Genomic DNA, 15,649 nt, shown 5'->3' on the forward strand with positions numbered 1-15,649 from the left:
ATTACGGCTTTACGGAGCGCTGTCTTAAGGGGGCTTTCTTTTAAAAATGCTCCTTGCGCTGCAGCTTTAATATACTAAAGGGCCTCAGAATACCAGGCTCTTCCTCTTGTCTAATGGGAGAAGCAGAAGAGCAGCTGATGAACTCAGCATGGTCAAACTAAAACTCATCTGAAGACCTTTACAGATTCTCTGCCGTAAATAAACCATTAATGAAGAACCTCTCTGTAATAATAGTGTGTGTGTGTGTGTGTGTGTGTGTGTGTGTGTGTTGTACTCTCACAATAATGCAGATGATAAAAAAAACTGAATCCGTGCAAAATATATAAAGCTTAATTTAGTCTTTTTAACAATCCTAAACTTCCTGCAGGACCTCAGGGACTTAGCGTCTGCTGTGGTAGAAGCACTGAACTCTTTTAAATGAGCACAACAGGAGTTCATTGGTTTTAAATGTTATAAACAGATAAACCAAACGTGGCAAACTCACTTCCTATTTCCAATTAAAGACCCTTTTGTTTGTCTGTTCACCATCCTGTGAAAAGTAGCATCAATTGCATACAGTGTGGAAACTCTTTGCTCTGTGCAAGTTCTTCAAACAGGCCTAAATATACACTGGTAGGCAAAATCAACAAAGTATGCATTCCATTGCTAAGCAAGGAAATCCATAGATTATGCTGTAGAAAGTGTGTGTTCATGTGTGCGTGTGTGCAACCGTTACCTCTGGAGAGTGAGGCTGAGATTGCCTGTGCAGGCCTTAATCTTGTTCTGGGCCTCGAGGTGATTCATGCCGTCCGTGGAAATGCCATTAATGGACAGGATGATGTCTCCGACACTCATCTTGGCTTTGGCTGCCTTGCCTCCATCATTCAGCTGCAACGAGACACAAAATGTTTTAATTAAAATGTGAAGAAGAAACTCATCACTGAGCTATTTTGCTGTTAACATTTGAAACTTCAGGGTTAAGCATGTGCAGGTGGATCAAATGAATAAGAAAAAGGAATTCTACTAAAATTCTATTTTTGATGATTTATTTCTTGTAATCATCGAGCAATGTGCACTCCTTTTCCGCTTCCTGTCTTATGTAACTTTTGCCAGATAAGATAGGCAGCTTATTCCCTCACAAAACATCACAACATCCACGGGAAAGGATTCTACATCCACCAAAACAAGCCAGAAAACAACAGATCAAAATGGTTTTCCAAAGTTGTGAGTATGCAAGACATTGTAGTTGTTAGAAATGTATATATTAGATGCTTTATTCAATACTTTGAAAGAGCACCACTGCCAATGATCACAGCATCAGGTGGTGTTGGTTATGCCTCTCCCAGCTTTGCAGATTTCAACCTCTGTCAGAATAAATGTGAGAGTCGGTGGAGACTTGAGGCGACTCCAGGCACAGGATGTTTGCTCTGGAGCAGGTTTTCCTTTGGGAGCTTAATGTATTAGGCTCCACCTCTTGTCCTGACCCAGCCTCTCAATCAGTAAAATGTTTGTCTGATCTCACAAATTGATCTTTTTCTTCACAGTTTAAGGCTTTGTATATTGAGTACATGCTGTGTAAAACTGAAATGTAGTTTTTCAAACTCCAATTTATGGAGTATTAAAAAGATATAAACAAAATTCCCTCTGTCAAAACCTTTGACTGTAATATGTTAACAAAATTAAATAAGAATTGTGAATCTGACTTTATCCAATGTTCAGATTTCTGTACATCATTTATTCATCATTTGCACATTTCAGAACATTTTTAATACAAAAAAATTATTTCCTTAACGTAAGTAATCAACTGGGGAAGTTTCATGTTGCTATCTATTAGTTTAAATATTCCCCTTGGTTGTCTCCCCTACAAACATTCTGTCTACCAGTGAGCAGCGGAAGGTAAGGTTGAGGTTTAGCAGGTCTTTACCCCTTTCCACCACGCTGAGACTCGCATTTAACACACAGGAAGTAACGTAATAAAACCATGACGATGGGATGACTGTCTACCAGGTGTGGTGGTGATAGCCCAGTGATTACATAAAGGCTGTGCACACCTCATCGATCACTGAGCACTGAAAACCCACTCGATCACGCAGAAACAACAAAAGAACTCTGTGTACTTATTAAATTATGCTGCCTTTGTTATCTTCTCATCGTCTCTCAGCAGTGTGAAAAATAGGGACATGGGAAGCACACACATAAAAGTGGAAGGTCAGGAAAGATCCGTTGAGAGACGGCATGAAGCACGACGGGAGGAAAGTGATTTTATCTTAATATATTAATATAAAATTGGAACTTAAATGTCAGAAAATAGCTAAATGCTCCCTTATTACCATCTACAATACATTTATACAAACAAATCAAATTTAAATGCATGCAAAAGACCTTCCACTTCTCAGTCCCACACACTTGGGAGTGGTTATTTATATGAACCAGCCCTGATTCAGGCAGATATTCAATCTCCCCACTGCTAAAGAATACATTCAGGTTAGGTAACTCAAAAAGGATTTCCCCTTGGTTTTTACGAAAGGAGCCAATGAGACATAAAGAATGCGCCATTGTGTTAACCCTCATTATAACATAGGGGAAAAGAGTGGGTGGGAGGGTGGGGGGTGGGAGAAAGAATGAGGAAGTGACAGTGGCGGTGGCAGCGGCACATTTTTCTCTCGAGCCGTGCTTTCCTTGTTTCATTATCAAGTAGATCAGTAGCGGGAAGTGTAGAATGCATAGCTGAGGCTGATGTATGCATACCAAAGTCCTGGAAAAGCTATAGTGCAGCCACATGCTAGGTGTTACTCACAGAGAGCAGGGGACTCACTACTGCAGGCCTGAACACCGCTACAGCTGACTCACTCAGTGTCCGGCATAGAATCACAGCCACACCTGCCACATCAGTCTGTCCTGACTCATTTACTTTCAATAAAACAAGTCATTGCTTTTCAAGGCAGAGACTCATCAAAAGTGTAAGCACTCTTCAGAGATCACTGACATCTGCTTGCTATGTCATACTCTACTAGACAGCTTCAGAGGTCAATGGGAAGAAAAAGAATTGCTGGATTGTTGAATGAACATGTCACTTTTCTCTATCAATCTCCCTGTGTCTCCCTCTGTGTGTGTGTGTGTGTGTGTGTGTGTGTGTGTGTGTGTGTGTGTGTGTGTGTGTGTGTGTGTTAGAGAGGAAGAGAGAGAGAGAGAGTGAAAAGGAGATTTGAAGTTCTCTCCTTGTAAGGATGTGAGAAAAGACAATACTATACAGCTCTATATATGGCAATACCTCAAAGACTATTTCAGACATGAAGAGACTGTTGTAACATTCCCGGGAAAAAATGTGTTTGCTTTTTATGTGGTCGAAAAATGTTTAATGCTTTCGTCTGCGGTGAACAGAGGGCACTTTATAAATGCCAACGTCTTTCAGTCAAACACTGTCTTTCTCACATGCATACAAAACAAATAGATGTTGCAGAAGGAATCCCTGGCATCCGCAGTCTATAAATATAAATCAAGAGAAGTCTGTAGCCCTCGTGACGGAGAGAGCAGATAAGTAATGAACTGGAACTTTGGCTGTGCTGCTCCGGCTCTATCAAGAGAGCAGGATGTTTTCGCAACAGGCTTTGACCAAATACTGTCAACCACAACACATTCTGTAATTTGTGCAATTGATCAACGTGTGTAAAATTGCTAGGTCAAATAGAAAAGTTATCCAAGGCCATTTTTCCCACAAAAAAAGTTTAATTTTAAGGGTAAAAAGGGCGAGTAGCTAGGGCTAAATGTTAGTTTGGCTGATGAGAAGGACGTTTTCAAATGAATGAAGTGTCTTTCCAACGGCGCTTATATGAATGGGGTTCCAGCCACATAATGGTGTGGCTGCTGTGGTCCGCTCCACACTGCTGATTTTACTGCTGTGCAGTTACTGGTAATGACTGTTCTTCCAAACTACACATGTAAGTTCCTCTGCTCCAACACATGCAGCTTGAATACAGCATATTCACAATACTTGGCAGATCTATTTGAAGGCAAATCCTACTGTACACTGGAGATTATGCTAATACTAGGTACAAAGCATCTTCATTTATTGCTAGTATAAATGTCTTTGTGGAAGAGCTCCATCTTCGCCTAATTGTAAAGAGATGAAGAGAAATTCAGAGGGATTTCGTACCAGACTTAACTACAAAAACACTAACACTAACAGTCCATTGCTTCCATGTGTCTTCAATCCATCTGTTATACAGCCGTAATCTACTACAGTCATAAAAGCAAATAAGAAAATAAAACTAGAAGGGAACTCGGAGTGCGCAGTCCTCCGCAAAAGCCGCTTCCATAAGTGAAAAATAATACGCGTATCCACCCTGTGATTCAGATCCACTCCAAAATGTTATGGGTCGCTACACCCTTATACCAACTTTCATGTAAATTGGGCTTTACATGGGCTGTAATCCTGCTGACAAACAAACCAAACCAAAGACATAACCTTCTTGGCGTACGTAATACATCTGGTTAATTCCAAAGACTGTTAAGATTTAGATGTTTACTCAAGAATCAACTTATCTTTAATAAGGCAATACATTAATGAAGACAACTTAAGGATTTAAGGAGAAGAAGACTAAACACATTCTAAGTATGGTAACATATTTAAGCTAGTGGGACATTAATCATATTCCATGCTGGTATAACTTCCTGCCTTCAGTGAAATTATGGTGTAAGGAAGAGGTCTGTGGTCATTTAACTTTTGAGAAGTCATGTTACAGGAAGTGTCTTGTGGTGCGGACTGAAGGCCTTTGAGATGCATGTCATGTCTGTGTAGGGTAGACTTAAGATAGAGAACCTTATATGGAAAGCCTAACATTATGTCATCACACAAGGCACACAAGGCAGGCAGGACTGCACCCATTCAACCTGTAAACTCATCAAAAAGAAAAAGGCTCACTCAGCAGAATCTCTGGGATGAATCTGTGAAGGGAACATTAGACAGTACAGCGGCCAGCAACCTGCTGGGCTAGCACAAGCACAAGCCATAAAGTTCAGTTTATTGTCAAGAGAAGTCTTCTCTTTCATGCTTGCATATCTGCAACACCTTGCACAAACTATTCAAACAACAGGAAGAGAGAAGTGAAGTAGGCGGAGTACAGCAGTTGGGAGGGGACCTTTTTTTTTTTGCTCCACGCCAAACATCGCAATTAGGGCCACTTGAACAGAGGTAGACCCGCGGTTGTCATGGTTTGACCCCAGCCTCTTACTACATCAATCAGGCTGCTGGAAAACACGAGATGCCAAGCGGACCTACGTACAAGCTCTTGGTGAAATCGCCATGACAACGCAAACAAAACAACACAAAGCAGTACCAACCCCTCACTGAATACTGAATGCTCTTTAGTCAGGTCAGAAACAAACGCGGCTGACTGACGCTGCTGAGGCAGATGATATGAAAAGGCTTTTAGCCGTGGTGGGGCTTGAGCCAAGTGCAAGTGCTGGTTTCCACCTCCATGATTCATTCCACTCTCCTGGGTCTTTTTTGGATGCAGTCAAATGGCATAAAGGATTGTTTAGTGATTAAATGTTCTGGCTGTATAATGTATTAATGACTGGACTGACACAACAAGACTGTACCACTACCTAATAGCAGAATACACAGTTCTGTAAAGGTATAACAGAAAACAAAACTGGGATGAGATCCCGCCAGCCGCGACGCCAAATCAGGGCCAAGGCCGTAAAGTACGGGGGGGGCCCATGGCACCTTCCACACTTCCTACCTCCCTACTTTGAGCATCCTTGCTCGGACCACACCCATCTTCCAACTAAGCCTCCGTTTTGATTTGAACTAATGTGATCTAATCTGTAAAATTGTGTGACGCCAAATCGGGCAAGGGACATAAAGTGGGGTTGCCAATGGCCCCTTCGCCTCCCTTGCTCGGATCACGGCCATCATGGAACTCAAACTTCATTTTGATCGCAACTACACTCCTATCAAGTTTCATGACTGCATCTTGCTTGGTTGGGACCGCTGTGACTAAATGTGTTCACAGACAGACTGTACTCAACACGACCGCTGTGGTAGTTCTGCTACAGTCAGTGTCTCCAGGAGCACATTTTGCCATAATGACACACATACAGACTCGCAAGGTTGAAAACAATACCTGCGTCACTGCCACGGCTGGTAATAAATTAAGAGAGCCGCTGGAATATTAACACCTATTTTGCATCACTGCACAATTTGGATGTTCACTTTGCATTTATATTGCAACTTAAATCAGGAGAGTTGTGCAAAGCCCTTCACAATGCTTATAAAATGCGATGCCTGTTATGAAGCCTGAGTGACTCTCACTATTGATGATGTCTTCAATCTAACTGACCTTTAAACAGAGTGATAATCGTAGGTTGTAGCTTCAACCACGAAGACAGATCATGTGCAGCACGGCCCATTGTGTCTTTGAATTTGGCTCATTACTTTCTCTTCTCAAACTGAGAAAAAGGGGGGTTGTTTCTTAAAATAGTGCGAGTAATCTAAATCTAAATCACAGCTTGGTTATTCTTTATAGCTCTGCCATATAGCATCAGGGAGATTAAAAGCAGATGCCTTGATACAGCTCTAGACAGACATGAGGGAGATCATCCTGGGATCAAAGAAACACTGCAGATAACTGTTTTCTACTAAACCCATATGTAACCTGAACACATCTTTACGACCCTGCATAGAATCACAGATTATTAAATATGCCTTTTGAAGCCTATATTCATGAAGCTTCGAAATATGGGATAGATTTATCTGTTTTCTATTAAATTTCACTTTCCATGTAAAACTGTTCAAGAGATTTTAATACTAGAGACAGATAAAAAAAGAAATAACACAAACTGTTTGACAGCTAGACAGAACAGACCACAACGTATCCGTCTCAGTAGTTTCCTGAAATGCCAGGGGGGGGGGGGTGGGGGTTGTTCTGGACCTGAGCTCAACGTTAGACACATTATTCATTATCTAATTAGCTACCCAAGATATAAACCTTGTTCTCTTTTAATTGTAAGTCAATACAAAAATACAAGAGACAGATTCCCTCTAATGGCAGCTGTTTTATTACTTGCACTTTAACACTTGCTATCACATACTGTCCTAATATCTGACACGCAAACATAAACCCTTTCTTACTAGTAGAATAACCTGACTGTGCAGCACATTCAGTCTTCTGGATTGTGCATGTGGATGGTTTTAAGAATAAAAGATTTTATTATTGTTGTATAAATACCAAAATAATAATACAGTGCCCATCAAGTGCTGCATATTTACAGATATTTAGGTGTGAACTCATTCTTCATTCTGAATAAAAAAAACTGTTAAGCAGCTAAATGTCACTGGAGGCTATCCTCGCTGTTGGCTCTGCAGATCGAACTTGGTCGCACTTCTTTAACCAGAGGAAATTAAAGTGCTGTTTTGCTTAGCCTTTCAAATTAAGCAAGTAGTGAATTGTGAGTAAAGGATATGTTTACAGTCAGATGAAAGAGTGCAGTGAAGGGGGCTTCAAACCGAACAGCTGTCTCAGTTTCTCATTGGAACCCTACAAAGCATAACTCATGAAGGTTTTGGTCCAATGAGGTCCAATTGGTATTATCATGTCTCATAATAAATGCTTAACATACAACATTATTATTATTATTATTATTATTTAGCTAATATTTTCCAGCCCTCCTATGTGGAGCCGTCTGCCTCTATTGGATCCTCTTCTCTTAACATGAATGCACAACGAATACCTTTCACCCCTAATGTTGATGTTGGTTGCCCAGATACACTACGTCATCACATTCCTCTTCTTTGAGAGTGAAAGTAGCCTCGCCATATTAACGCATAATGGTGGTGCTTGGAAAAGAACAAATCTGGAAGCTCAGAGCCAACTGCAAACACAGAGCTAAAATGAGTTTGTTTAATGTTCACTCAACGTATCACGTGCCACTAAAACAACAATCAAAAGGGGACACAAAAGACAAGAGGGGAGAAGTGACGGGTCAGTGGGGTAAAAGAGGAACATTTATTTGTGCTGACCCCCAACTGACCTATTGTACAATAAACAGACATTTAGGTAGGTAAGAGTTACTGTTACCAATGTTAGTCCTAATTACTGTTTTATGTTCCTTGGTTTTTTTTTTCATAAGCAAAGAAAAATTCAATTAACTGTGCAGTTTTCCCACGTGGAAGCCTGTCAAGAAATGCCTAAAAAAGGAGCTGGAAAAACCACAGATGCTGATAACGGAAAGAGTCTGGGGGGAACAGGAACACAGACACCCACACACATAATGTAAATAACTGGGACCTTCATCCATAAGTCAACATTATTGGGTGGTCTCAGTTTTAACAAACATCCAAACTCAATATCTCACAATACATATGATTATGTCCTCCACCTCGTACTTATTTAGAGATATTCCTATATACGGTACTGTGTGTAATCAGTTACATATGGTAAGCATATGTTAAGTCATTACGTCATTATTCTAGGGCGATCGCATCCATCTAAGCAAAACAAATAGAGGCTTTAATGGGAAGGCATTTTCTTTACTGCAAAGTCAGTCAATTTAGCATTGTGGTCTTTAATGAACCTTAAAATAAGCCAGTGATCTACACAATGCTCTCATCATTCAGCTAATGAAGGAACTGAAGTAATGGTTGGCGGATGTTTCCATATATATGTTCCTTCTACTCACTTATTCCTCTCTTTGTAAATCATGTTACTCCTTTAAAGCTTCTCAGTTTTACTATAAAATAACACATCTCCCGTATTCATGATGTTGGCTGTTAATATGTGGGAGGGAGACTTATTCCTGGCGCCTGGACAATGACAAGAAATCTCAGCCATTCATGGCGCCATTCACTGGTCATGCGCTGGGATGAAAATGTGTCCACAGAATGACACTAGCCAACGATGTGATGGAATGAATGGTAGATCACTGATCACTCAACACAAGAGTGCTGGTGGAAACTTTCATGGTCCTAATACCAGCTTGCATCTCACCACAACCCACAAAATAATGAAGAAATAAAACATCTGTTTGGCTTTTTTTGACACCTTGTACCAAAACGCATGTCTCTTTTTAACTTTTTATATATCGCTAGTAAAAACTTCCCTATAAATATTACAGTCAGGGTTCAGGTGCTCATCTGCTTCTCATTTTACCTGTGGGTTTTATACAGTGGAGTGTGCATATTGCAACATATCAACTGAACCATTGTCATCAATCCACATGTGTTACCTGTGTTTATTTAATGGCCGATGGCAACATTGAAAGGGCAACAGAAGCAAAATGGCCAATTTGATGCCGATTTTGTTTTCCTCTTCCTCTCTGAAAAGGGATATATTTTTAATATTCTTATGATATATGAAGGTGCTCCAACATCTAATCATTGTTGTATTGTTTTTTGAGATATGATGACAAGATGTCTACTGACATCTAAATGCCACAATGAAAACATGATGTCCTTCATTCCATTGTTATCATAAGAGGCAAGACATAAAAATAGCCTGAGCAACAATGCTGGCCTGTTCATTCCTCTATGGTTATGTCACCTCTTCGCTCCAGACATTTCTTTTTTTTTTTACAAACTTCTGTAACTAATCCTGCCAACAACGAATAAACAGAGTCACTGACCTTGGTCATGACATGGAGATTACAATTACATAACAGGAAGCAGCATGAACTGAATAACACAGCTCATTCAGCAGCAGCCAGAGTTGTTGTCAAAGCACAGGCTTCACCGGTAGAGGACAAGCTGCCTAATTTTAATCTTGTTTGACAAGGAGCCATGTACGTATAATTGAGACACTTCAGCTACGCTTGGGGTTAAAAAAAGATTGCTACTTATAGTGTAGTGTAATGTGTACAACAATCACAGTGTTTTGCACAGAAGGCCCCCTTACACCGTGAACATAAACACTGTGAGTATGTCTCATAAATAGGCAGCGGTCCTTCTGCCAGCTGAGGGCTCAACAGGTCAGCCAGTGCCAAATTCTAGTTTGAGTTTATGTGACCCAAACCTCCAAATAGTTATTACAGCACCACTGTGGCTTTCTAGAGTTTCACTCAGATGGGACGTTTAAGGACAGGTTCTGATGCTTCCACTGCAGACCCATCGTACGTCGTCTCCTGTGCCTCGCATCAGGGCTAAGTCCAGGGAGATAGTCCGGGACCCTTAGCACCATCCTTCATCTGAACGACCAACATGACAGCAGTCGTTAACAGCTCTCAGCTTAATCCCCCAAATATATCCCCAATGACCGTCAGAGAAATTCAAGGGAGTTTTTTGATTTTTTATTGACGGATATTGTGGTTACGGTTCAGTTGTGTTACCTTGTTATGACAATAGTCTGAGGTAGGTCACGACCGTGGGCGACTGAGCGACAGAGGCCATGTTCTGTTTCGAGAACGTGTCTAAATCCGGCAATGAATGTCACGCAGGGGATGAATGGCACACACACTTTCATCACTGACGAGGCAAATGGTTTTACGAGCGTGAACGGCATTCCTCCGACTGTCATGGAGTGAAGGGTACAGAAGTGTTTTGTGTGTGTGTTCCACTCACCCGTGAGATGGTGAGGGGCAGACAGAAGTCCTTCCCTCCTTGCAGTCTGAAGCCCCAGGGGGCAGGGCCAGCCAGGGAGACGCTGTAGCTGCTGCTCATGATTCACCTAGAGACGGGAGAAGAGATATTTTTACACTTGATCCCATGTTAATAGGGATTTAATCCAACAAGAGACAGACTCCACACGGACAGAACACATAGCACAGACAGAGAGAGAATAAATTAGGCATTACAAGGCAAAGGCATCATATCTCTTTCTTTTCCAGACTGGGCAAACATTTGATATTTATCTTCCCAGTAAAATGAGGTCTCGTTAACAGTACTGCACATGTATCATCCTTAACACTCACTCCAGGGGTTTAGAAATGGTGATAAGGAGAAACATTCACATCCTGCTAAAACCCCTGTTTATCCCTCGTATGTAACAGAGCATTGGCCTTTCCTCGGGCAACTGTGGTGCTGGGCCTGCATTCACACCAAACCAGAGCATTGGAGCAATTAGCTCAGGGTTGTGCAACAATGTGGGAGTGTCACTTAAATGGCTCATTTGTGTGACAATTACCGCCAGAGCGACTGCACAACGTTTAACGTCTTTTGTTCTCCCTCGTGGCAGGGTTGTACAGATCTGGATCGCTGGTTACGCGATTGGCCGTGTGACATCGAGCTACGTTTCTCCAAAAGTTGATTCCGTTTGAAATGTTCGCCACATCCCAATGCCATCCCCACTGTCGCGGCTTAAATGCACTGCCCACATTGAAATGAATGGGAGGACTTGCGTTTCTTTGCCTCAGCGCCTGATTTGGTGTGAACGCAGCCTAAAAGACGAGACACACCCGAGATGGTCGGAGACTTTATAGGTCTCTGCTGCCAACTAAAGATTTGATTAGAGAGCAGGTCTCCCTCGCATTTCAACATCTCGATGAATACATGCACCGTCATCTACATTACATCATGGATAAATACGAATACCATATCCTAATTATACATGTGTGCATTCAAATCAAACGGACAGTTCCAAAAGTGAGACAAAGCGAAGACTATTTGGTGCAGTAAAATATGTCATGCACTATTGAGTTTCATTGGTTTAAGCCCTGCCTGTCATGCATTCCTTTTCCCCTGAAATGTTGAAGCTGCAAGTTATTTATTGGAAGCAAGACTGAGGTTAAGTACAGTCACATGCTAACATTTATTGCATTATTACATTTATTAGGTTAATGATTGGGGAAATTGGTATACCACATTTGCAAAATACACTTTAATTTACTGCTTGTCTGCTTTGAGTATTCAGCAAACGGGCTGTAGTGAATCCGTCCCTGTGCCTGTGAGGCAGATCATGTGGAAACATATCACCTTTGCCCTGCCCAACAGGAAGGGTGAATGTTGACATGAAAACATGGCATGAAAGGCTGACCCGCAAGCATTATGTCACAAACAGTACATAGCAATTATATGGAAAAGGGGGAAATGTAGACGCAAAGCCGGGTCTAACACTGAACAGACGGGTGTGTTGTTTGTGGAATCAGCATTGACTTTTGAGAGAAAGACTTACAGTTCTGTTGTGAAGAACTAAAGGTGTTGCATTTCTGTTCAACTAATTGGAAAAGGTAGTAAAGCAAACTGGATGAATAGAGGGATTTATGTAGCTAATATTTGGTGCTGAACTTATAGAGTTTTAAACTAAATATGCTCTTTTATTTCTAGCTTTGGTAAAGAGGATGTCACGTTTTCATTACATAATCTATGACTGAAGGAACATGAATATGATTTTTTTTAAACTAAGCAACTCAATGTTTCACTGCTTGCCTTGGGGAAAACAATTATTCCCACATTTGTGAGCTGGGCAGTGCAGAGAAAACATATTTTCCTGATGAGTATTTCATGAATAATAATGCCTTGTCATCCCAGAGGCATGTCATTTTGAGATTGTAAGTCATGCTGCTGTCACAGATTCCCTCAGGGTCACAGCAACACCTGCTGTAGCCCATCACCTGGTCGATTGTACGAGACACACATCAAAATCAGAGGGTTGGCCTACACACACACACCCACACTGTGTCATCATCGTGCCTGGAGGGGAGCAGGCTGTTAAAAGAAGCCAGCAGAGGAGCCACAAAAGGGTGTGTGTAGGGCGGTAGGGAGATAAATTCACGTGTGAAAGTGATAGGGAGGAGGTGAACACCTGGTGAACACAGAGAACATAGCTCTACTATTTATACAACACACTTTCACAATCAAACTAAACTCAAATACGCCGTGCACACATGCAGAATATGCAGCTCTATAATAAGAAAGCAACAACTTAAAGACAGCTGTCTCCCTCTTCAAGGTGACCAAGGGTTGAGGTGAGGCCTAACCCAACGTATTGTCCACACATTGAAATTCCACTTGTTCTGTTTCAACTCATCATTAGTTGAGACACATCCTTGAACAACAGTTGAAACAGTGATAAAGAACTGTTAAAGCAAATGCATTATTCTTTACTGCAACCCAATGCAGCTAAATTCACCTTCAACAAAGTCATGAAAGCAGCTAATCTCAAAATATGAACCTAATGACATCTTTCACACTGTTGCAAGCTTTGTTTTCATTTAAGTCTAAACTGAAGTGGCAATTCTGACAAGCATTTAATTGGACATAAATACTGTAAGTTTTATTTAAATTTCTTTGAGCCAAAAGGCATGTCTTGCAGTCATCAGTTTGAAAACAACCAGCTTTGAATAGTTGTGATACGACTATGTCAGTTGTTCCCAACAGATTCTTTAAGTATTAGATTTCAAAGCCAGCCATCGCCGTAAAAAGCTGCATAAGATGAGGAATTTCAGATCACACTGGAGTCATGCGCCCATATCAGTAGCATTTTTTTTCCTAATATGGAAAGAACAAACATTAGGCTCATCTCATGTCCCTGCTTGTTGTGCAATCCCTAATGATATCACGCATAGACATGAGCAGACACACCTTACAGTGTTCTCAACTCAAATTCTTTTTATCAGCAGCAATCACACGAACACTTCTCAAAGCTAGTTCCAGCATAACTCTGGTTATTTTCCACTTGGGCCTTATCTTTCAGGTTCCTGTCACAGTGGCACTTTATTTTGCTTAATATTTCAGCACGTTCACACCAAAAAACAAGATTAAAAACACAAACCTTTCAGCACAGCACAAATGGGACCTGCTGACCGAGTTATCTTATCGCTCAGGCATTTATAAGTTGTTGTAGATGTTATTTTAACTTGCTTGATATAGTTTGTAGGTAGATTATCTAAATAGTCTAACAGTAATGTATATGTAAATAAGACATGCCGACTGGGAACATGCTGGATTTTTTGCGGGGATATTTAGGTTTAAAATTGTGGTAACTTCATGGTCATAAGAAAATAAAAGTTCCCCTCACAACGCTTTCTCACACTAATTGGGAATGAAACACGGGTCAACAGGTTCGAATGCAAGTGCTATTCAGGAGCCTGCCTTCCATGCGCTTTGCCCTTCATGTTTCAGAAATACAGCTGTTTCCTTCAAGTAATCTTTAGGTATTGGGAGGAAATGTCTCTGAGTTTTGGCAAACATATAGTGTATGATTTGCTTCTACAGAGTTTCAGACATCATGCTCATTTCACAATGCTTCAGGAGACAGCATGATGCCTGGTGACATCATTGCAGGACATGTTGACTCACAGAGTATGTTTTCACAATGTACTGTACTGTCTATGACATCACTTATATTTGATATATTTGTAACACTGTATATTTCTTTTCTTTTTTTTTTTGTTAGACTGCACCATACTAAAATCTAAAAGAAATATGTAAATATTCTTGGCTTATCAGTAACTTGTTCAAACATGACTTTATGGGACACTGTTTGTACACAAGCTGATTACACATTGTTTGGTCTGTAAAAGCAAACTCTGTGTTCTTGTACCACGTGACACATTTTTAACATTCAGCAGTCATAACAACAGGTCTACTTTTTAAACACCTTAGCTCTGTGTGTAAGTCTAGATATAACTTCTAGAGGAAATACTATAACATAACAGTTCCGCTTCAGTTGTCGTCCTGGGACAAAGTGATAATTCCCCAGGTCTTCCTCGTGTGTTTACTTCAAGACCGTATATTAGCCTCCGTTATTGTTTCTCACGGAAACTGAACCTTAATATGTCTTTGGTTGTCAATGGGTGTGACATAAAACACATGTCTGACATTAATATTGCACTTTTCTGATAGACTTTTAAACAACTTGTTTGTCAGTAAAACAAATGTGTAACTATGTTAAGAGCGGCACAACGACTCTATATATTTATTGGTACAATTATAGACTAAAAGCTATACATTTCGATGCGCTTATGTTCATTTAACTTTGTAACAGGCGCATAAAGCAGTACAATAATAACGGTAACACGAGCAGTAACTTTCCCCTCTCTTATTATTGGAGACATGTTGTCAGATATACAGTACAGTACTCACCTTGCCTTGTGAAGCCGGGTATGGTGTGCAGAGAGAGAGAAGCGTGACTTTAGTCCGTCTGTTCTCGAAGTCTACTGGACTGAGCGGAACTGATACTTCCGCATATAAGCCAGCCCCATCTGGCTGCCGGTAGGAGGGCTCACAGCAGTGTGTGTGTGTGTGTGTGTGTGTGTGTGTGTGTGTGTGTGCGTGTGTGGGTGTGTGTGTGTGTGTGTGTGGTTCTCGACTGTAGGCCACACAGCGGCAGGCATGGGCATGCCAGACCGTGGGACAGAACAGGTGAGTTGTAGAGTGAGCACCCTCTTAGTGTCTCTTTGTTGTCGGGCTAACGTGAAGCTCAGCGTGCTGGCTCGCACTCCTGAGGTGATACCTAGCCCCAGTATGCACAAACTGACTAAATGACTACCTATGTGAAATATCTATATGTATATGTAAACATATAAAACAAAGGATTTCATTTCAATACATTCACTTTTCACTAATCAACCTTAACTCACTAATGTGACACCTGAATGCACCTCAATAATATGTAGCTATGTAAAAAAATAAAATTAAAATGTAGGCCTGTTTTCTTCTCTCGCAAAACCCTTAAAATCACATGAATGTTCAGAAGTCTCTAATAAAGGTTTCTATATTTCTTGTAATATATTTAAT

The 15,649-nt window shown here is 40.9% G+C and overlaps 1 protein-coding gene across 2 annotated transcripts in view; it reads right to left on the reverse strand.

Annotated features, from left to right (window-relative positions):
• The window catches only part of pdlim5b (PDZ and LIM domain 5b), a 33,893-nt gene extending 18,776 nt beyond the window's left edge, over positions 1 to 15,117 (reverse strand). The window contains exons 1-3 of one of the 2 annotated variants that reach the window (XM_029445098.1): positions 14,996 to 15,117; positions 10,535 to 10,640; positions 716 to 867 (exon numbers count right to left, since the gene is read on the reverse strand). In XM_029445098.1, the coding sequence (XP_029300958.1) occupies positions 716 to 867; positions 10,535 to 10,633 (251 nt within the window). In that variant the 5' untranslated portion in view covers positions 10,634 to 10,640; positions 14,996 to 15,117. The remainder of the gene's footprint in view (positions 1 to 715; positions 868 to 10,534; positions 10,641 to 14,995) is intronic. The other variant, XM_029445099.1, reaches the window with a different exon arrangement.
• Between the last annotated feature and the right edge of the window lie 532 nt (positions 15,118 to 15,649).

Source organism: Cottoperca gobio, chromosome 12 (assembly GCF_900634415.1).
Source record: "Cottoperca gobio chromosome 12, fCotGob3.1, whole genome shotgun sequence".
Taxonomy (NCBI): Eukaryota; Metazoa; Chordata; class Actinopteri; order Perciformes; family Bovichtidae; genus Cottoperca; species Cottoperca gobio.